At 39.9% G+C, this 24,187-nt stretch overlaps 1 protein-coding gene across 2 annotated transcripts in view; it reads left to right on the top strand.

Annotated features, from left to right (window-relative positions):
- Positions 1-24,187, top strand: part of MYH10 (myosin heavy chain 10) — a 153,355-nt gene that overhangs the window by 41,615 nt on the left and 87,553 nt on the right. For both annotated transcript variants that reach the window (XM_030923661.1, XM_010362445.2), the window contains exons 5-6: positions 10,959-11,061; positions 18,411-18,503. In XM_030923661.1, coding sequence (XP_030779521.1) covers positions 10,959-11,061; positions 18,411-18,503 — 196 coding nt within the window. The remainder of the gene's footprint in view (positions 1-10,958; positions 11,062-18,410; positions 18,504-24,187) is intronic.

Below are 24,187 nucleotides of genomic sequence, written 5' to 3'. Positions count from 1 at the left end.
TAAGCATTTACTGAATATCATGTGCCTATGGTACTGTGTGCTCAGTGTTAAACATTCACAGGAGAATAAAACAGTATCCACCACGGGACACAATTAGATTTGCACGTTAGAAAGATTACTTTGGCGGCAGTGTGAAAAACGGAGTGGAGGAAGAGTTGAAACAAGAGAACTAGGAGGCTCTTCAGTCATCTAAGCAAGAGATGATGAGGACTTCAGGTATAGAAGTGGTTGTGAACCTAGAGAGAAGTGGTTGCATTTAAGCAGTGTTCAGTTTAGGAGGCAGACTTAGCAGGACTTGGTGATTTACATGCATCAGGAAAAGGAGTTAAGAGAGAAGGTGAGTGGGTGAGATGAGCAGCAGCGTGTGCATTGGACCAAGCAGTGGAGAACAGAGGGTGCTGGAGTGGACTGGGGATAGCGAGAAGGTGGAACCCAGGTGGCAGTTGAGGCATGAAGGGGAGGTGAAAATGTTAAAAATAAAATACAATTTTAAAGAAACTCAAGTATAAACCTACTTTCAGATAGTTTGAGAAGGTGAAGAGTAGTTGAATGGTGGTAAGAGATCAATAGGATTTTAATTGTTATTGGTGGTGTTTTAAGTGTGACCAAGATTCCATGCTGATGAGAGGAAGACAACTTTTTGGGAGTGGCTGGGATGGGGGCAGGAAAGAGAGTTGAGAGAACAAGGAGGGTGATGAGGTGCAGAGCACAGGGTTTGGGCATCTGGACACAGTCTGGTCCTAATGAGGGGTGCGGCCCTTCTCCAGTGACGGGGCCAAGGAGGCAGATGAGTACCAATATGGGTAAGTAGGGATGGGGAGCTGTGAATTGAGAAAATTCTAATCTAATGGTTTTTCTGTGAAGTAGAAGACTTGGTATTTAATAAGAAAGGGGAGGAGTGGCAGGATAGGAGGATTGAGGAGATGAGAGTTAGTCGGCTTTGTTATATGAATTTTCTGCTAGCATTGTTTAGCCTTGAGGAGTTATATAAATTAGCTTTTTCTGAACAACAAATCACCCTGAAACTTAGTGGCTCAAATCAGCACAGTTCTACAGGTTTCCCAGCAGTTGGATTGGGCTCAGCTGGGCGGTTCTGCCGATCTGGGCCAGACTCAGCTTTCTCACTGAAGGCTCACTCCTGTGTCTGCGGACAACTGTGGTATGACTGGCTGACTGTTGGTGGGGATGCCTTGGTTTCTTCTCCACCTGGCATCTCTTTCTTCAGCAGTCTAGCCCTGGCTTTTAACGTGGTAGCAGTGTTCAACAGCAGCAAGAGGGCAAGCTCCAGTGTGTAAGCAGTGTTCAGGTTTCTGCTTGTGTCACAGTCTGCTGTCCCATTCCCAAGCAAGACATGGCCAAGGCATAGCATGAGTCAGGTGGGAAACATCATAAAGTGAGGCATGAAACAATTGGGGCCATTACTTTAGTCCATCCACCACAGACGTGTTGGAATACAACCAAATCCAGGTGGAGACTTGTACCTTCTCTTAGATGGAGTGGTTTGATGAAGACTTTTGGCAACATCTGAAAGCAGGAAGCACTTAGGGAGGGAATGACTTGCTGTTTAACAGAACGAAAGTTCATGAGTACTGATTTTGTTACCCAAAGTGACCACCATTACAGATGCTAGCACTTATAATTAGATGATCAACACCATTTTAGTTAGTACCTTGTCACCAATTAATAGACTTGGATTTATGAGGTAAGTCTTCTAGCACCTGGGTTTATCTCTTCTTGGGTACAAAGTGGCAGTCATCAAGTACCATGTTTGTTTTCTTCTGTGCTTTTTTAAATTGCTTTTTCCATTTTATTATGAATATTTTCAGACATAAAGCACAGTTGAAAGAATTTTGCAGTGAACACCCATGTGTCTACCACCTAGATTCTACTGTTAATATTTCACTGTACTTGCTTTATCCTGTCATCCACCAGTCCTTCTTCTACTGTTTATGTTGAGAGGAAAACTTTTCCTCTTGCAGCTTGGGTTCAGAATTTGGGGACCTGCAAGTTAACTGACAATGGACAGATTAACAGAGAAAAGATAAGACTTATATACACAAGTGTACTCAGTGATGAGTCTCTTGTGGAATTATAGAAATAAAAGGCGTATATCCTCTCCTTGACAAAAGGGTCCCGTAAAGTTTAAGGCTTCAGTGGGAAAGTATGGAGGGTTCTCTTGGTCTAATTGATGCTAATGAACAGTTGGGTTCACACTTCGCAGTGCCAAAGGGCACGCTTTTCTCAATCTGGGAACCTCCCTGGGAGGAGTCAATGGCAGCTGCATATACTGGGGGTTCTGCTAAAGTGTAGATGATGTTTCCTTATGTGGCTGCTGAGATGTTTTCAGTTTAAAGTGATTTTCATACCACTTTAGTGGGCTGTTAATCCCTTCATTTGATGCATTTCAAGTTCAATTGTAGATAGACAGCAGTACACTTTCCCCTAAGTACTTAAGCATATAGTGTTAACTGAAGCCCAGTATTTTCATCTTTTTCTTTTGAAGCAAAATTTACTTAGAATTAAATGCACAAAGCTTAAGTATTCATTTCCTGAGTCCTTGCATAACCTGAACCCTTAACCAGATGTAAACAAAAATACCATCACCCCAGGAAGTTCCTTCTCCTGTCCCCCGTACATACCTACCTCCACCTCTCTCAGCCTCATTATAGTTTAAAATTTTTTAGATACTCCTGATATTTAGTAACAACTTTTCATGTTCATATCTATTATAAAGTTACATCATGACCTGAAAAATATGAAAAAGTGAAACAGTGTATCTTAGATTTAAGAAAATATTATATGTTCCATGATGCCTTTGAGAATCCACCAAATATGGTACCCCAAGTGCATGTGACTGGTGTCTTCGTAAACTTAGTCCACCGCCAAGCTAATTAAGTTTTCTGCCTGAGGTAACTAATTAGGGGCAATCACTCTGTGATTTTCCCCATGCTCATGTTGAATAAATTTGTATGCCTTTTCTTTTATTAAAAAACTATTTAGTCAACTTCACAAACTTTACATATGTAGCTATATACATATATATATGTAGTACGACCAAAAGAAAATACAGGTCAGGCACAGTGGCTCACGCCTGTAATCCCAGCACTTTGGGAGGCCAAGATGGGTAGATCACCTGAGGCTGGAAGTTCGTGACCAGCCTGACCAACATAGAGAAACCCCATCTCTACTAAAAATATAAAATTGGCCAGGCATGGTGGCACATGCCTGTAATCTCAGCTACTCGGGAGGCTGAGGTAGGAGAATCGCTTGAACCCGGGAGGCAGAGGTTGTGGTGAGCTGAGATTGCACCAGTGCACTCCAGCCTGGGTAATAAGAGCGAAACTCTGTCTCAAAATAAAGAATAAAATAAATAAATACAACATGGTTTTATTATTATTTCTTAATCAGTATTAAGTAGTTTGATGGCATCTCCTTAAGCTTTTGAGAAAGAAAACCTTTTTATGTGAGGAATGCAAGCCTCTTTAAGTTATCAGGCCCAGAGAGGCATTGGAGTGAAACAAGTTTCACTCCCTCCTTGAACTAGGTAATTACCTCCTAAAGCCACCTGTTACATGTGCTCTAGACTAACTGATGCCAAATAGCCAAAAAATGCTGTACACTAGATACTATAACTCATCCCCTATGGTTCAGCAGTGTGTATCCAATCACTGATCAATGTTATCTCTGTAAACCAGTGAGAATTCCTGTAACACAGCTTTGTATCAGCCCACTCCTTGTTCCCTCTTTCCTTTAAAAACTGCTTGTAACAAAGGCCCAAGGCAAGTTGAAGTGTGTCCTGGGCAGCTGGCTTCAACCTTGGCCCAAATACGCTTTCTATATTAATTTTGCCTCAGCATCTTCCTTTAGGTCAACATTTCACTATTTTAGTCATTTATTCTGTAATTTACTTTTCCCCCAAAAGGATAAACTTCTTAATTTACACTCGGGCCTTATCTGCCCATAGTTCCCCAGGTAACCTTTTGTTTCTGCAGACTCAGGCCAGGCCTTGTGAGCTCCCACTTGCAAGCCACCTGTTTAATGCTTATTTATGTGAGTATCCTAGTATTATCGTGTGTGGTGAAGACACTCAGGCTGCATGTATCCTCTCTCAGGAGAGAGTAGTCTTTCACACTTGCACGCCCATAGAACTGGAGGTGAAATCCTGCTTCAGTGTAATCCTCATGTCGATTTTCCTTCTCATCAGAATTAAAATTCACAAAGCAGTCACCCCTGATGAGGAAATTACTCTGTTCTCTTACACCCCCCTTTTAAAGAATACTCTGTTTCTATTTTATGACTCTAACTGCTTTAGGCAAGTTGGTTTTCTCCTTTTAAGTATATTTGGGTATCATGTAAAAATTATAAAATAATGGTTGCTTCACAATGGCCTATTAAGATGTGACAATCGATGTTTTTGTAAAGGAATCTTATCCATAATATACAAATATTACATTAAGTAATGATGGCCAAGCCAGCCAGCCAGGATTGAGAACAGTTGATTCCTGCTAGGAATAACATACCTTAAAAGTTTTAAGGCAACTACATTGATAGAATTGATTAAACAACTAAGGCAACAGTGTAATGTAGTTGAAAAATCATGTGTGATCAGACAGGACTCTGGTGTTCTTTCTACTCCCAGCTCTACCATGAACTGTGTGATTCTGGATCAGATTGTCAGCCTCTCCAAACCCTATTTCTGTATGAGAATAACTATTTAGGGGCAATCACTCTGTGATTCACCCCACGCTCATGTTAAACGAATTTGTGTGCCTTTTCTCTTGTTTAAAAAAAAGAAAAAGAGTAATTATTTAGTCAACTATTTAGTTGATTTGCTTTTCTAATGACCCTATTTTAGATGTCCTCAAGTCCTAAAACTTTAGGAATTGTTAGATGGCTATAGCTGTGTGTCTCACTTTCGATATCTATGTTATGGAAGAAAAAGAAGTATCAAATCAACTTGTAAATAAAAATTTAAAATGTTCTAGGCAGATATACAAGGAAAGTGAACATATCTTTGGAAGTGTTCTCTCTGTTAATCTTTGCAATACCCCTGTTGTGTCCATTTACTGTCACATTATCCAAGACCTGATACGAGCTAGTGCCAGTGCGATAGGGGAGACTTGAGCCCAAGCCTATCTTGATCACAAAATCTCTGCTCTTCCCAGTAAGCTGCTTTCTAAAGAGAGTTTGGAAACTGTAGGAAGTTATCTACTAATGTTATATGTTTTTATAGATACAGATAATAGAGGGGGTAATATGTATATGGTGTTTTTCAGATTGAGGCTGTCTAAAACAAGAACTTCAAGCAGAGGGTGGTTTTTGAAGCTAGGCTGAATTCAATGTTACAAATATCCAGACAAAATTAAATACCTATATTTTTACCAATAAAGATCTGAAAAAGGGGTTTCTCATTGGGGAAATCCCCATGGTCCAGAAGGAATTCAAAGTTTCAGAATTGGTCACGTGTTAATGATCTGCATCACTGTTTCTTTAGGCTGTTGTTTTTTACGTTTTTGTTTTGGATTGCACATCCTTTTGAGAAGCCAAAGCTGTAGACCTATTGAGGAAACGCAAATATGTTCATGTTTAGAAACTCCTAATCTTTTGTGTCCGAATGTGCTTCAACAGATTCAGGATACCCCCAGCTAGAAGCCTCCTTGCTTTGTTCTTGTTAGCTTTGTACTTCTTCCACTCTTTTTTGAAGGGTTTCTTCTCCAAAAGAGCATGATGCTGGGTCTGCAGCCTTTCCCCTTAACCATAGTCCTGTCTTAGACCAGCAGTGAAACAGCCAGCCACTTAAAGGGTAAAACTGCTTCACTGTTACATCTCATTTTGTTGATGGAAATGAGGTCAGATTCCCTTTGTCCTCACTTGTTGAGGTTTTGGCCTGTTGTTCACTTTTCTGAGGATTCTCCTAACTAATTTTCTTAGAGAGAAGTATGCTGAGCTTTCTTTTTGGCTCTCTTCCCTCTGCTTTTGTTCAAGCTGCTCTTAGTTACTTCCTCTGTTTCCATCTGGAACAGATGTGCCATTTCTCATTGTTTCATTTTGTTTTTTCTATTTTTCCAAGGTCTATACTCCTTTGATCCTGCCACCTCCTTCATTAAAATCAGATTTTAAAAATTTCCATTACCATCATCATCATCATCATCGATCATTATCATAACTATTGGTATCACCATTACCATTTATTGAGAGCCTTTTGGCCAGGACAGTGCTAGGCCCTTTCCCACATTATCTCAGTCCTGTGGAGTCTCATTTTAAAGGCATGTAAACGCAGCCTCAGAGAACTGAGTAACTTGCCTAAAACTATAGCTAGGGAGTGGCAGAAGGATTTGAATCTAGGTAGGTCATTTTGATTCTGTAGCTCAGGTTCTTAACCACTGTCCTAACTATTGATTCATAAAGTTGAGTAATTCAAATCACCTCATGTATAGTGGATGAATATTTGAGTAGACAGTAATGGATAATGTTTACTGAATGCCACTTACATGCTTTAGTTGGGCTATATTTTTTCTTCAGCAACCCTATGCATTAGGAGCTGTTATCCCCATTTTATAGTGGGCAATGTAAGGCCCGTAGTCTATCCTCTTGGGAGCTCAACAGCAAGATTTTGAATATATCTATCTTTGAAGCCATATTTTCTATAGCAGAGTTACCTTAGACCTGAAGTATGTAAAATGTAGCAGAGTTCGTAAGCAATTGTTGAAGTATGGCTGCCTAAGTATGACAGGCAGGAAAAAATGCTTTAGGGTCACACTGAAGCATGTCGAGTGAGGGGGTTAGCTGGGAAACCACAGAGACAAACCAGGCTGGAAAGTAACAATCATCACTATATTTGAGACAAGTCATCGTCAGTCTAAAAAAGAGGCCCATTTCTTGGCGTAATAAGAAATTATCTTTTTGAAACCAACAACCAATCTCACGATTAACATGGAAACACTCAGTATTTCTAATAATGTTGAGAACACAACAGAGAGACCACTGTCATAGCTATTTAAGAAATTGCTCTTGAATAAAACCCAGATTCTTTACCATGACCTCCAGGGTCCATGGCACCCCTCCCCTTCCTGCTCCATCTGTCTCTCTTGCCACTCCCTCCCCTGATTGTTATTTATGTCAAATCCTGGCACCTGGCCATCAGTCCCTGGACTAGGCCAAGCTCTTTTCTGCTTTGGGGTCTTTGCATGTACCTCTTCATCTTCCTAAACACATTCCCCAGCTCTTCACTTGCCAGTTCTTGCTCGTCTTTCAGGAGCCTTTCCCCTGACCTTCATATCTACAGGAGGGGGCTGTCCTTCCTTCTCTTTTTCCTTTTGGTGTCTTTTGTAGCATTCCTTGTATCCTTGTAATCTGATAATCTTACCTGTTTTTCTTATTTATTTTCTGTCTATTCTTCTTACCTTGCGCCCCACAAGGACATAGACTATATTCACACTATATCCCTAGCACTTAGAAGAATGCCTGACACATAAAAGTTGATTTGCAAATGTTTGTTGAAAGAATACGTAATTGAATGAATGAATAGCAGCTATTGTCTTATCTGTGTACCAATAGTAGCCAGGTAGAAAATATAATGGTGATGAAAAGAGATGGATAAGAACAAAAATTATTAAAAAGAGCCTAGGAATAAACCTTTAAAATGTGTAGGGCCTACATTCATTCATTGACTCGGCAGTCTATATCAAGCACTTGCTCTGTTGGGCACTGTGATTTTAAGGATAAATAAGGCAAACATGATCCTTGCTTGTTTTGAACTTAGAAAAATGCAAAACTTATACCTGGGAGACACAGGGATACAGACATCATTTCTCCTAAAAAAAAAAAAAAAAAAAAAAAAGAGGCTGAATATTGATACCATTTAACTCAAAATTCTAACTATCGTTTTTTATTTGGGAGGCAGGGAGACGGGGAAGAGATAACAGAAAAAAACTATTTGAAGTTGATGTAAAAAATAAACCTCAGAGTCTACCTGATTTCTTTTTGCTCTTTTCAAAAAGAAGGATGATGGTGGGTGCTCTGGTTAGCCACATTTCAGAACCACTGAATATGGTGCTGACTTGGAAATAAGCCACATGTATGGGGAATAAGAATAAGATAAAGATAACTTTTTTTTTTTTTTTTGAGATGAGGTCTCTCTCTGTCACCCAGGCTTGAGTGCAGTAGCAAGATCTCGGCTTACTGCAACCTCCACTTCCCATGTTCAAGCAATTCTCCTGCCTCAACCTCCTGAGTAGCTGGGATTACAGGCGCCCGCCACCATTCCTGTCTAAAAGATAACATTGTAGATCACCTGAGAATGAATGTCTTTGTCAGTCATTGATATTGGGAGGTGGGCTGGGTCATCCAGGGGAAACAATTAGATTAAAGTCTTACCTCAAATCATAAAATTTTTTTCAGATTGAAGCTTCAGCTGTAAAAAGTGAAACTATCAAAGTTGTAAAAGAAAACAACAGATGGATTTAATAATACAGATGATATAAAAATGAGACTACAGATTGATGTAATCTTGGTTGCCAGAAAGGCCTCTTTTAGCAGGAATAGTGGGCAGAAACCTTAAAATAAAAGTTTGGTAGGTTCGAGTGTCCAAGATTCAAACACTCCTGGATGGCGAATCATTGAAGGGAACTAATGTTATGCTAACATGAGGGGTGATTAATAAGCTTCACATAGGAAATAGTCTTATAAACCATTAAATGGGTTATATCTAGAATTATCAGCTCTTGGAACTAGAAAGGATCTGACCCAATGCCTGCATTTTACAGATTTGGTGTATTGAGGCCCAGAGAAGAAAATGTCCTTACTGAGGCCAACAGTTGGTCACTAGGGTTCCTTCACCCAGTCTTCCCTGCGGTTTAGTTTGTGGTTATCTGGGTGCAGTGTTAAGATAATGCAACCAGTAAGGCTACCAAAAAATTTAAGATTTGGACACTTCAAACAGTAAATTTTTTTTTTTTTTAAGACAGGGTCTCGCTCTGTTGCCCAGGCTAGGGTACAGTGGCACAATCACAGCTCGCTGCAGCCTCACCTTCCTAGGCTCAAGAGATCCTCCCACCTCAGCCTCTTGAGTAGCCAGGACTACAGGTGGGAGCCACCACACCCAGCTAATTTGTTTTTTGTTTTTTTTTTTTTTTTTGTAGATACGAGTCTCATTATGTTGCCTTGGCTGATCTTGAACTCCTGGGCTAAAGCGATTCTCCAGCCTTGGCCTCCCAAAGTGCTGGGATTACAGGCATGAGCCACTGTGGCCGGCTCAAATAGTGCAATTCTAAGTACAATTCCAAGAAAGAGTCCTGTTAGAAAAATTAGATTTTCAATCCTTAGATTAAATGCTTAGAGGATTATTCATGGGCAATGTATATAATAACATTTTTGAGTTTGGAGTTTTTTTTTTAAAGAAAAATTAATTAGACATTGAAATTTTTATTATAATCCAAATTGAGAATTTTGTTAACTGTAAAGTTAGGTTTGCTTTGATCATGTCTTAGGGGAGCTTCAGTGTTTGAGCAGAGGCCGTAATTCAGGTATCGCTGTGTGCGTAGCAGCTTGTCTGTATTTCAAGCCTAGTACTGAGTAGAAATGAAAAGCAACTTTCAAAATGTGCCAGGCTTGCTTGTAAATATGAATCATTTAAAGTGGTGGCATTTGTCCTTATTCACAACAAAATTCATAGTATTTACTGATTTTGACAACAAATTATGTCTGCCTATGTGTCAACACTGGGCAAAGCTACAAGGATTAAAAAGAAACAAAACACAGGCTGGGCAAGTGGATCACTTTGGGTCAGGGGTTTGAGACCAGCCTAGCCAACATGGCTAGACCCCATCTCTACTAAAAATACAAAAACTTAGCCAGGTATGGTGGCGTGCGCCTATAGTCCCAGCTACTTGGGATCCTGAGGCAGGAGAATTGTTTGAACCCAGGAGGAAGAGGTTGTAATGAGCTGAGATCACGCCACTGCGCTCCAGCCTAGGCAACAGAGCAAGACTTTGTCTCAAAAAAACAAAAAGAAAAGAAAGAAAAGAAACAAAACACAAATAAATAAATATATGAGGCCATAGCCCCTACCATCAGGAACCCAGCCTATGAGGCCAGCAAATGATGGGAAGATCTTTAACAAGGTGCAAATGAGGCACAACATTGGCACCAGGAAGCAAATCATCACTAGCCTGCTGTGACAGGGGGATCTGAAAAGGCTTTCCATGGCTTTGAAAATAAGTATCAGTACCAGTAGGCATCTCAGAGTTCTTTCAGCTCCTTCAGATTAAATCATATTAATTTAATTGTTTTAGGGATTCTCTGTTTGCAGTGCTGGTCATGTTTATGGTACTGAAGAGTTTTCTTCATGAATGTTCTAATAAATTTCACTTATCTGGTAGAACCCCCCACCCTCAAGGGAAAAAAGAGTGTCATGAACATATTCCTGTGTCCTCTTACTGGCATCTATCAAGAAATATTTGGGTTTGCTGGGCGCAGTGGCTCAGGCCCGTAATCCCAGTGCTTTTTTTAAAAGGCCGAAGTGAGCAGATCACTTGAGACCAGGAGTTCGAGACCAGCCTGGCCAACATGGCCAAACCCCATCTCTACTAAAAATATAAGAATTAGCCGGGCATGGTGGTGTGTGCATGTAATCCCAGCTACGTAAGAGGCTGAGGCACAAAAATTGCTTGAAGCCAGGAGGCAGAGGTTGCAGTGAGCCAAGATCGTGCCACTGCACTGCAGCCCGGGCAACAGAGTGAGACTCCATCTCAAAGAAAAAGAAGAATTATTTGGGTTTCTTATTTAATACCTTTTACAAGAATAATTTTCTTTTCTAACTACTGCTGATCGTTATTTTTTCTGTTCTCTTTTTATTTTTATTAATTATTGTTCCAATGCAATTTAATTTTTCAGTTGTAATTTTGGAATGCATGTGCTGTGCTTTTGTTAAAGTAGCCAATATTAATTCTTTCTTTCAGGGGTGAGTCAGGTGCTGGGAAGACAGAAAATACAAAGAAAGTTATTCAGTACCTTGCCCATGTTGCTTCTTCACATAAAGGAAGAAAGGACCATAATATTCCTGTAAGTTTCTGCTCTGTTGTTTTTTAAATCTTCTTCTTATTCATTTATAATTTCAGAAGCAAAAATAAGGAAGCCAGTCTACTCTCACACTGCTATAACTGACAGCTCCCTTGTCTCCACCCGCTCCCCGCCACCTACCCAGCAACGCTTTTTTCCACTCCAGGGGCTAGGATACAAGGAAATTGCTGTTAAAGAGGCTTTCTGACAGGGCAAACTGGAATTATGGTTGTGGCTTGATGCCTAATTTCTTGCAAAGATTTGCTGAGAATTGTTCAGCAGTGCTTATGAAGACTTATTTTCCACCAGAAGAAGATGCTCGCCTATTTTCAGCAGTTCTTTCTGAACTTGCAGTAGACTGTTGCTACTACCCACAGCAGCCTGAGGGGAGGATAGAGATATGGGAAGAAGTGATGATAGAAAAAGGGCAAGAATAGAAATGTCAGTTCTCCTTAAGTTCTAGACATGCAGAAGTGGTAGTTAATACAGCCTGAGAGAATGCCAGCCAGCCCAGCTTCCACAGTTCTCAATTGCACATTGGCTTGGTGCTTTGGAAATGGCTTACTGCTAGGCAAAGACTCAAACTTGCTAACATTTGCATTTGTCTGTTTGTAATGAACAGCAGGAATCGCCTAAACCAGTGAAACACCAGGCAAGTGCTTTTCTTTATGCTTCTTAGTCTTGAGTGTTTGCACTAATTTCTGTCTGTAGATTGAGTCTCTGCTAGAATCAGATGCCACTAGTTCTAAGTGAAATCTGTCATTAAGAAAATTTACTTTTGAAAATGTATTGCTTAGAGCCTTATTCTTTCTTGAGAAGCGCATGCTGTTTTGCTTTAAATTTGTTTTCTAGATAAATTTTAATATTTATTTGCCATTTTATCATGACATTGAACTGCATGTTTATGAAGCCTATAAATTATGGTTTCATATGCCATTTACTAGGTGGAATTATTTTAATACTTACCAGACACATGGAAACCTAGCTTTGTGCCCTACACTACATTTTAAATTTGGGGCTGCCTCTTTAAAAGTTGTACCTTTGGAGCTAACAAATTTCTGATCTGTTAAAGTTTTATGGCATGGCATAGTTTATGCCTGTATGTGTTTTAACAAAGGCCCGATTATATTTAATATATTAAATAAATTAGAGCTGGGCACAGTGGTATGCACCTATAGTCCCAGGTGTTTGGGAGGCTGAGACAGAAGGCCTGAGCCCAAGTATTTGAGGCTGCAGTGAGCTGTGATCACACAACTGTGCTCCAGCCTGGGCAACAGAGCAAGACCTCATCTCTAAAAATAAGTAAAATAAAGTCAATTACAATGTTCTTTATACTGGGCAAGCAGTGTAAGACTGTTATTCTTCCTAATTATCAGATGCCTACCTTTCAGCTCGACAGACCATAGCAATGAACAAACCAAGAATCATAGCATATCCTCCATTTCTCACTACCTGGGAGGAGAAGGAGGGCAGACCTGAGCCAGATACCTTAGATAGAGTAGGACATCTATACTTGGATTTAATCCTTTCCCTAGCATTGGAAGGGTTTTGGTTTGTCTTTCCAAACATAATGATACAAAGCTGATATAAAGCAAGAAACAATAATATCGAGTTATGGAAATGATCTGTTAATATAAAGAAATAATCGTAAATATCTAAGGAATTGTCATAGACACTGAGATTTTAAAATATCTTTCTTAACATTCTTAAGAGATTGCCAGCCACCCAAGCTGTACTGTACCTATGAAGGCCTATGATGTCCTTTTGCTCCTTTAGCTGCAGAATAGACCAGTGATACAAATGAAGAGGGTTAATAAAATAATCATTATCCTGTAGGATATTTAAAAGCTTCTTTGCCAGTTAAAGAAGGAAAATCTGGGCCAGAAACCAGCTTTTCTTTATGCTTTAGAGGTACTTGCTAAATGTCCTTTTAATATGTACTTGGGTCACTATTGAAATAGTGTTAAGCAATTAATACACAGATTTAGGTTTTCCAATTTCCTATGGAACGCATAAATCATTGTTGTTAACATTTTGTTTCGATGTCATTTTAAACTACAGAGTGGATCCCTGTTGTATGTGAGTAGCATGCCTACCCCCCCACCCTAGATTTTACTTTGAGTCAAATCAATCCCTGGGAAGCACGTTCTCCCAAAGAAGAAGGCAGCAGCTTCTTTGGGCCGTGCTTCCCCGTCATTGCCGATTTGCATGTCGTACTGCATGTGTCCACTGTGCACACAGTCTTCAATGCTGCTTTTCCCAAGTTGATTTTAATCATAGTTAAGCAGTAGCTATGCTGATGTTTTTAGAAATATCAGAAGAAGACTCGTTGTCAATTTTTCTTCCCCAACACAACTGAGGAACATGAAATATTTAACAGCGCGATAGGGAATGGTCACATCCTGGAAGGGTCCTGTCAAGAAGTTACTTCTCCCCCTGCTGGGTGTCACTGTCTGCGACTTCTTCACCCCACTTGAATGATTGCCTTAAAGTTACAGTTACAATGTGAAAAGTCTGTACTTTCCAAGGTCACAGTTTCTTTTGGTTGATTTGATACCACTGGTTTGTGATTTTATATTGCACTTTATAAGCAAAAGTTAAATTCTGAGGAGTTATGTGTATACATCCAGCATTTTATCACTAAACGGTAGTATGAATTGTAAACCCAAAAGCAAGGGCATTTCTAGGCTCCTGATTTTGTCAGTCCTTTATTTATTTGCTCGTTTGTCTACTCATTTTTTTTTTTAAACAACTTAATTGAGATATAATTCATATACCATTCAATGTACCCATTGGAAATGTACAATTTAGTGTTTTTAGTATATTCACATTATGCAATTATTATCATAATCAATTTTAGAACATTTTCCTCACCCCAAAAGAAACTCCATACCCATTAGCAGTCACCTGCTATTTCCCCCCAGCCCCTGGCAAGCACTAATCTACTTTCTGTCTCTCTGTATTTGCCTATTCTGGACATTTTGTGTGAATGGAATCATATAATATGTGGTCCTCCCTGACAGTTCTTTCTTTTAGCATAATATAGTCAAGGTTCGTCCAGATTCTAGCACATATAAGTACTTCATTCCTTTTTATGGCCAAATAATATTCCATTATATTAAATATGTGTCACGTTCTGTTTCTCCATTCATCAGAAAATGAATATGGATTTTTTCTACTTTTTGGCCATTATAATTAATGCTGCTATGAACACTCACGTACAAGTTATGGTGAGAACGTATGTTTTCATTTTTCTTGGGTAGATACCTAGAGTTGAATTGCTGGGTCAGATGGTAATTCTGTTAAACATTTTTAAAGAGACTGCAGCATTTGACATTCCCACCAGGAACATGTGAGAGTTCCAGTTTCTCCATATCCTCATCGGCACTTGGCATTGTCTATGTTTTTATTAAAGCCATCCTAGTGAGCAGTGTGGTCAGTCTTTTATGTTTACCTTTTAAATTTCATCTTCATTTTCGAAATATGAACAAATATAAGCAAATCAGTGTTCAAAATTAAGTCACAATACTTAAGTAAACTTGAAATAAACATTTATCTACGAACTTTTGGTGTACTTTTTATAACAAAACTAAAGGTCGTATTTGGCTCTATCCCCTTAGTATCCACCAGCCGACTGCAAGTACAGCTTCTGTGTGCCCTCTTTCCTCCAGAGAGGTTGCTCTTAGAGACCCTCAAAGTCTAGCACAGAGTTCACAAAGCCTCAGCACAGCGCAATTTCAGAGCAGATTTGAAAATGATTAAATTCTAAAACTTGACCATCCCCTACAAATGATTCCTTCAAGCCAGCCCACTTGCCTCCCTGTCTTTCCAGTCATCTTCAGGACGACTTTGTGTCTTTCCCCAACCTGGTTTAAACTGTGCTGAACCAAGACAGAAAGGTGATAGATAGCAAGTAGCAAGTAATGAGAGCCTGCCAGTTGAGATTAGAGTCTGGTTTTCAGCGTGTGATTGGTTGCTGCTGCCTGCTTTTAACCTTCCTGCAGCTCTGCCCTGCCAGGCCTGCAAGGTACAGCCCGATCCCAGCCTGAGTCCCCTTGCTGGCTGAACTGGACTTTTGAAAGAGGTATATATTTTTAACCATTTCGAACTCATGCTATATCATATAGCGAGCGTATATTATACTATGTAATAAACCCAGGAGTATAATTTTCACTATGACTGGTAAACTTTTAAAGCAGTCTATAACTCTAAATATTTAGAACTTTAAAAATCATTTCAATAGCTAAGGCTGCTTGTTTTCTACATTCCAAAGTAACATTATAGAATAGAAACGAAGGACATTGCCCATCCAATTCAAGAGGAAAAGTGAATAGTCACTGCCCCCTGATGGTTTACAAATGCCTTCATAATTTGGTTGAGATTTGTTAGCACCATTTGTCTAATTATGAAATTGTTCAACACAGAAATTATCTCATTTCATGTGAATTTCTGTATGTTATGATACTTAGCTTTGTACCAGGTTTTTGGGGATTCATTTATGAGTTTTTGAGATCATTACTCAGTCTCACCAGTGTCCACAAATCCATTAGTAGGAGTGATACCATGACACTATTAACGTAGTGGGACCAACGCCAGGGATGGAGGGGTGCCTGAGTTCACAATTACCATGGTGACTCTGAGGACCCATAAATCTTCTTGTTGCCTTTGGCTCACTATCATCCCCTCCCCAAATACTTCTAGAATTCCAGGTGTCCAACCTTTTAGCTTCCCTGGGCCACACTGGAAGAAAAAAAATTGTCTTGGGCTACACATAAAATACACTAATGCTAGCTGATGAGCTATTTAAAAAAAAGGTTTGTGCATCATTTTCATGATATCCACCATCACAGATAAGCAGAAAAAGTCCTCACATATAAAGAGTTGGATACCCGTGGAACCTCTGATTATACATTCATTCAGTAGAACATTTGCCAAGTATCATTTTGATCTGATACTGACCGAGTTAGGCACAGGGGATACAACCAGGTTACTTGAAGCCAACACAAGAAGAATAGGATCAGTGGATCAATCTCTCTCTCTCTCTCTCTCTCTCTTTCTCTTTCTCTTTCTCTTTCTCTTTTCTCTCTCTCTCTCTCTCTCTCTCTCTCTCTCACACACACACACACACACACACACACACACGGGAAAAGGAAAGAACCAGTAAAAAATTTGACTCCAGTGATCTTTTTAGTCATATCTAAGTAATATTAAAGTAAGATATGCATTACTGGCTTTACCTCCAAGTTAGGAAAACTCTTTAAAGATGGACTATCAAAATATTTTTTCTTATGATTTGGTAGGATGGTGTGTGATTTTAAGGAATCCACAGTCTAGCAGTAGATATTTACTATTAAGGTAATGCCCCACTTACCAGAATGCCAGTGTTTTTCCAAGTTTCCACATTCTCATCACATAGATTGAATTAGGTTAAAAAAAAAAAAAAAAAAAAAAAGGCTTTTAGAGACCCAAACAGTTAATACAAACTGAGTATACCAAGGGCTTTGCAAGATATTAGTCATAGGAATGCTGATGGAAGTGACTGCCAACCCCGGAGGGGGATGGGGGCAGGCAGTCTGTTCTATCACCGAATAATGACTGACATTTTTTCTTTCCTTTTTATTTGGAGATGGAGTCTCTCGCTCTGTCTCCCAGGCTGGAGTGCAGTGGCGTGATCTCGGCTCACTACAACCTCTGCCTCCTAGGTTCAAGCGATTCTCCTGCCTCAGGTGCCCACCACCACGCCTGGCTGATTTTTTTGTATTTTTAGTAGGGACGGGTTTTCACCGTGTTAGCCAGGATGGTCTCGATCTCCTGACCTCGTGATCCGCCCACCTCGGCCTCTCAAAGTGCTGGGATTACAGGCATAAGCCACCATGCCTGGCCCCTGACTGGCATTTTTAACAATGACTCCCAGTCATCAGTTGTTCGGGATACCATGCTTAAGGAAGTTTGGCAGCATGTAATAGTTTAGAAAAATGCACAGCAAAAATAGTCTGGTAAGGGTTTTTAAGTGAGGAAACCAGAAGATTTGTTGTACAGGGAGGAAACTGTCTTAACGCCAAGAAAACGAACCGATGCCATGTAATGACATCCAGGTAGCTTGAGGTTCTCAACAAGACTGGTTCCTGACTGGTTTCAGCTGAACACAGTTGTAGATTGTACTTAAGACCTGTGAACGTGCAGACAGTCCAGATCATGCTGTAATGGATGTAGGTGGAGCAGGTCCCCTTCCTGTGTAATGTGCCTCAGGAACACTTCCCTACCCTTTCAGCAGAGGGACAGTCCACACCAGGGTGGCGTGACAGAACTGTACGGATGACATATATTTGTTCTTTTTTTTTTGAATTTGATGGTGATGGAGTGCCTCACATACCAAATACCACTAATTTAAAAGCCTTGTGTGAGGTTCTTTATATTCATCTTTTTTGCTTAGAGTATCGCATTTCCTAGCAGCTTTTAGTTAGTTTTTCTTTAGGTCTAAAATACTGTGGGTATTTTAAAATATAGGGTTAAGATTTATGTTTGGAAAAAGCAGATTTATTTAAGTCATAAAATGTAATTCTGAAATTACATTCCAGAAGCACAACATCACTTCTGGTGCTTTTCATGACCAGAAATGGCATCGTGCTTTCTCATAAAGCTTTCTATTGTGTTTCATGATTAAAGCACATATTAATATATTTCCATGTTTTGTTTGTAAAATCTGTTTTATAGCCTAATTTACATATAAGTAAAGACACTGACTAAAGCAGACATTTTACCAAATACTCTCTACTTAGCCTTTTAAATCTGAGCAAGTTAGCAGCATCAGCGTCTTTACCATCCTCTGAAAGTGGAGGCGAAGACATCGCCCTGTCTGTATGATAGAGATAGTATATGAAACTCCTTGGAAAACTGGAAAGTGCTACATCAATATAGTGGTAACTGTTAAATTAACTGCCTTAAAGTTTTCAAATAAGGCAGAGTTAAAATAAACAGAAGTATTAGTATGTTCTTAATTGAAGTGTCATGCTAAATTTCATTTCACGAAAGCCAATCTGTTTTATTTTTGAAATTCTCTGCCTGATTTACATGCCCCGTGCTTAAGTTGATCTTCTCTGTTCAGCGTGACATCTTCTTCTCCTTGTGATCACTTTATAGATGCTAATTTTTTTCCTTTAGTAGAGTCCATTATCATAACCAGGATTAAGAAGCCAATAAAAGTTGCTGGATGGCAGACAGAATGAAAAAACTGAGGAAAAGATGCATTTTCTTTTTTAGAAATTTTTTCCCTGATAACTTGAGTAAAGACATTAGATTAACGTACATCTGCTTTTATTTGTGTGTGTGTGTGTATGTGTAATGTCTTTTAGGGGGAACTTGAACGGCAGCTTTTGCAAGCAAATCCAATTCTGGAATCATTTGGAAATGCGAAGACTGTGAAAAATGATAACTCATCTCGTTTTGTAAGTTTCAAAGCACCAGAAGCTTTTAATTCCTTAGATTTCTAGTTAAATATCTACTGTGATTAAGCAAATGGATTACTTTTCTTCCTAGATTTTAAGAAGCTAATAGATGTAGTTCTGTAGGCATAATACAAGCTCACATGTAATTTCAAATTTTCTAGTAGTCACATTTAAAAAGAAAAAAGATAATGTGTAAGTAACTTTAGTCATTTTGTCATACAGAAATGTATAACTCTATGTCTTACTTTATGGATATGTAATTTAACCTCTCTGAGCTTATTTGTCTTTGACAGATAATAACATCTGTCATGGAATCGGAGTGGAGATTAAATGGTATGCACGTTGAGCATTTAGCCCAGCACTAGGCATAGTAAACATTCAACGCGTTAGATGTGGTAAACTGACCTTTCCCTATCTTGCTATTTTCTGTGGGATTTGGACTTCAGAATAATTTGTCACTACTATGACTTCTCTTTAAAAATTTTTTGAGACAGGGTCTTGCTCTGTCACCCAGGCTGGAATACAGTGGCACAGTCATAGCTCACTGCAGCCTCCAACTCCTGGTCTCAAGGCATCCTCCTGCCTCAAGTCTCCCAAGGAGCTGGGACTACAGGTTCACACTACTTCACCAGGCTAATTTAAAATAGTAATTTTTGTTGTTGTTGTTGTTGTTTATAGACTAGGGTCTCACTATGTTGTCCCGTACTTTGGGAGGCTGAGGCAAGAGGATCGCTGGAAGCCTCAGCCTCCCAAAATACTGAAATTACAGGAATGAGCCACCACACCCAGCCTAAAATTTCTCCTTAGCTATTCAACTTGAAAGCTTTACTTTCCCCTTCAGTTGGACTAGCTGTACCTGTTCACCTGAGAATGTTATCCTAAGTGATGGCCAGGTCTCTGTTACTTTGAGGACACTGCCCCTCCCCAGCCCAGCTGCTCAGCTTCAACACCGTCACAGCAAATCATCTCTAAACCCATATTCAACACAGTGGACATTCCTCCAGTAAGTCTTTTGCCCTGGATTATGGTCATCAAGTTTCAGAAACCCCTTCCACTGTTAGATCGAAGAAGGACTTCATTGTTCAATTATTTCCACTTAAGTTGTTCAAATTAATTCTTCCCTTTTTTCTCCTCCCTGCTCTGAAGTATTGGTAAAAGTCAAGAAGGCCAGAGTAAAAGAGACCTCAGTTCTAACAGTTCATTCTTCTTACAGTTCAATATTCTTACTGGGAATATTGTTTATTTCCAGTAAGATAATTTGGGGATCTAGTGTCATTGTGACTTGCTTTTTAAAACTGAGAGTGTGACATCATGGTCTGCACATTAATTTTCCAATGGCATCGTGGCTATGATTAGTGGAAGCGACCAGATTCAGGATCACAGAGGACCCAGCAAACACAAGGGCAACCAGAAAGCCCTCTGGATTAGTTCACTAGAGCTGCAATATAAAAGTACCACAGACTGGGAGCGGCATAAACAACAGAAATGTACTTTTCCACAATTCTGGAGGCTAGAAGTCTGAAGTAAGGTGTCGGCAGGATTCGTTTCTTCTGAGGCCTCTCATAACTGAACCCAGGTTCGGCTGCGTGCCACTTGCAAGCCATGCACAAGAGACGAGAGTTGGTGGGAGGAAAAGCAGGTTTGTCTGGAGAGCCAGCAAACGAAGATGGTGGACTTGTGTCCCAGAGGACCCTCTCAAGTCGGAACACATTTTAGGCTGTTTTTATGTTTAAAGCCAGGGGAAGGAGACAGGGTTGGGGTGAAGAGGTAACTGATGACCACAGACATCTGCGCACCAGCAAGGGTCCGAGGAGGCTGGGAGTATCCTTGTCCTTAGTCAAGTCACAGTGCTCCTATAAATCTTTAACAAAACATAGTTGTTCACATACTTCTCCTTTAATCTCAGAGTTAGTTTTAAAAACTACCTGATGGCGGTTTTTGCATATTATCTCAGTGCTCTAAAATTATCTTTGCCCATGTGCAGGAATGGGTAAAGGCCCCTTAAACAAAAATGTAGTTAGTTATGTTAGTTCTCTTGCTGATTCACTGTACATTCTTTCCTTGGCTTATAGATGGTTGTATTCTCCATGTGTCTTCGAATGACCTTCCCTGTGTGTGTGTCTGTGTCCTCATCTCTTCTTCTTATAAGAACACCAATTATATTGAAGTAGGGTGCACTCTAATGACTCCTTTTTAATGTAATTACTTCTTTAAAGACCCTCTTCCTAATTACAGTTCCATCATGAGATCCTGGGGGTTAGGACTTCAACACAGGAATTTGTGCAGGGACGCATTTCAGCCCATAGCACCCTCAGAGATAGTTTCAGTGCAAGATGCTTTCCAAGTTATGTAAGAAATTGGGATGTACTTTCTTGGAGTATTGTTTATTCCCAGTAAGATAAAATTTAAAGATTCACTTAATCCAAGTTCATTTGTAATTAACTTAGCTTTTTATGTGCAAAGTGGGATAAACAAATGTGCCTGTGTCAGTAGGAGACATGCCTGGGACTTGACTTGTGGGTTTAGAAACTATCTGAGGAAACTGCATTCCTTCAGATTTTCTGTCATTCTCCTGGATCATCCCCATTGAGCCTGAGCCACAACTAAATCTGAAATTTTCCTACTGAAATGCCCTGTGTTTAGTGGCTGTATCACAGGAAAGAAGGAACAGGGAGCTGCCAGCTTTGGTATGTGAATCTCCATCAAGATCTTCAAGGACTTCTTTGTGGAAAATCATTTATCTTACCACAGAAATCAAGTTACTAATCTATTCTGTTCCCCCCCCCCCCCGCCCCCCCGCAAGCCCTAAAACCATACCCTAAATTCAAGAGAAACAGTTTTGGTGCTCAGTTGTCTCATTTTTTCCTGGAAAAGATAAATTGCTACTAAGCCATCATTTGTGCCCTTGGGTAAAGAATGTAGTGATTCTGTTACGAAGTATAAGAATTTATCTCCCTGCCAGGGTGCGTTTCAACTCATTATTTTAGTGTTTGGAACAGCTATAATTCTGTATTAGTTATTGATTGCTATGTAACAAATGATCCTAAAACCCGGTGGCTTAAGGCATCGATTATCTCACAGTTTCTGTGTGTCAGAAAGTCAGTAGCAGCTTAGCTGGGTGACTCTGGCCCAGGGTCTCTTAGGAGGTCGTCGCTAAGATGTTGGCTACAGTTGTAGTCATCTGAAGGCCTGACTGAGGTGGGAGGATCTCCTTCAAATCTTCCTCAGGTAACTCTTGTTGGGAAGTCTCTGTCCTCCATGGCTGTTGGCTGGAGGCCTCAGTTCCTGACCTTGGAGGCAGCCTCTCCATAGGGCTCCTTGAATGTCACCATGACATGGCAGCCAGCTTCTCCCAGAGCAAGTGATCCAAGAGAGAGAAAGACAGAGGTTACACACCCTGCCTTGGAAATCACATGTCATCCCTCTGTTGTCTTCTATTGGCCATATAAACCAACCCTGATGCTGTGTGGGAGGGGACTGTGAATACCAGAGGTGGGGATCACTGAGGCAGTCTTGGCTATCGTGGCTACCATGAATCCTTACAATGATTTTCATCATTGATGTATGTAGGATTTTAATCTGTAACTGGAATGACTCTAGGTCAGTGGTTCTTAATTGGAGGCTCCCCAAGGAACGTTGGCAGTGTCTGGAGACATTTTTGTTTGTTTACCTGGGGGAATGGGTAGTGGTGTGCCAGTGGCATCTAGTTGGTAGAGGCCAGGGATGCTGCTAAAAATCATCCAATGCATGGGACAGTCCCCACAGCTTAGAATAATTGAGCCCAAAGTATCAGTTATGCTAAGATCGAGAAACTGCTCTAGGTTGTTCCTTCAAATTATAGTCTAAATTAAGGTAATTATTTTCTAAAATTTATTTGCAAAGTAATACATGAGTCACATGAGTCTATTTAATGCTTGTTATTTATACATCCTATTCCAAAGGTTGACAACGAAGTCTGATAGAAACCTGTTTTACATTCTGCTGGTAGGAAGAATTAGATTGTTTTCTAACCACCTGGAAGCAGCACATAGGAAAGGAGCAAGAATCAGCCATTCAATCCAAATGTTCAACAAACACTATTTCAGCTGAAGTACCACCTTCCAAAGTGCCTGCATTACTATATAATAACCTTTAAGCGCATTCTAATATAGTAAAAACTGATTTGTTTTTAGTAGAAAAAAGATTTTTTATTAAGGCATTGTTCTTAGACGGAGCTTTCAATTCGACCAAGAAACAGAGGTACCTTTAAATTGTTTACTTTGGGCTTTAATTCTTAGAAAGTCAACTTTTATTGATACGTATTTTTTTAATAATAGTTTATTGCTATCTACTGTTATCATAAGGTGTTACCTATACAGTACTAAAACAAGTAGTTGATGTCAGTAGCTCCATTAAAAATAATTAGGTCCATTGATTAAATAATGTTCAGTTAAAATTCCCCTTTAGTATTTCTCTTTGGGTGTTGGTTCTTGGAGTTTGAAAGAAACCATTGTAGACTCATTTTTAAATTCAATTCTGTGTAATTTTTATGTTTGATTTGTTATTTAGTTCTTTTAATTATTAAGCACCTATTTTTTGCCAACCACTGTGCAACTTAATTGATATCTCCAAATGGATATCAGTAGATTCTTCAAGTTTAACATATTCCAAATGAAAATTTTTCCTTTCCTTTTTTTTTTTTTTGAGACGGAGTCTCGCTGTGTCACCCAGGCTGGAGTGCAGTGGCCGGATCTCAGCTCACTGCAAGCTCCGCCTCCCGGGCTCACGCCATTCTCCTGCCTCAGCCTCCCGAGTAGCTGGGACTACAGGCGCTGCCACCTCGCCCGGCTAGTTTTTTTGTAGTTTTTAGTAGAGACAGGGTTTCACCGTGTTAGCCAGGATGGTCTTGATCTCCTGACCTCGTGATCCGCCCGTCTCGGCCTCCCAAAGTGCTGGGATTACAGGCTTGAGCCAGCGCACCCGGCCTCCTTTCAAAATTTGTTCCTTTATGTCTTCTGTCAATCAATGGTATCATCAAATCACCCAGTTGCTTAAACTTAAAATAAAAACAATAGCAGAACCTAGGAAGACAAAATACCTAGGAATCAGCCTTTTTCTCATGGCCCGTATCCAGGCCAGCAGTGAATCCTGTTGGTTAAATGTCCAGAACGTGTTTCAAATCTGTCTACATTTCTTCTCCTAACTAGCTAGTTAGTCTAAAACTGTATCTGAGGAGATTTCTTATTATTCTCTATCACAGTATCCTATTTATTCCCTCATGGCACCTATCCCAAGCTGTAACTAATTACTTTGCTTATTTATTATCCTTCCTAGTAGAATGTCTAAGAGCTTTGTCAGTAAGGACTTTGTATGGTTGGTTCCTAGCATAGTGCCCCACAGGCATATTTATGGATTTTATGGGATTCATTTACTTAAAATGTGGCAGACACTACAAAGTGCCATGCGCTCTTCTAGGCCCTGGGAATTTATCAGTGGTCAAAACCAAGTTCTCTAGCCCTGTAAAGCACACCTTCATATCGGTTTTAACTTCAGTGTGTTTTCAGCGGCATGTCATGATGTTGCTGAGCTCGGGGAAGGTGGTACCTATGCTAGATCCTCTGAGAATATGCATGCTCCCATTTTAGAAACATGGATAGAGAACATGAGGGAGGCAGTGGCTCCGTGGGCAGGCCAGGCCTTGGGTT

The sequence above is a fragment of the Rhinopithecus roxellana genome, chromosome 19, assembly GCF_007565055.1.
Source record: "Rhinopithecus roxellana isolate Shanxi Qingling chromosome 19, ASM756505v1, whole genome shotgun sequence".
NCBI lineage: Eukaryota > Metazoa > Chordata > Mammalia > Primates > Cercopithecidae > Rhinopithecus > Rhinopithecus roxellana.
Note: the sequence above shows the minus strand (reverse complement) of the source record. Positions and strands in the feature narration are given on the sequence as shown.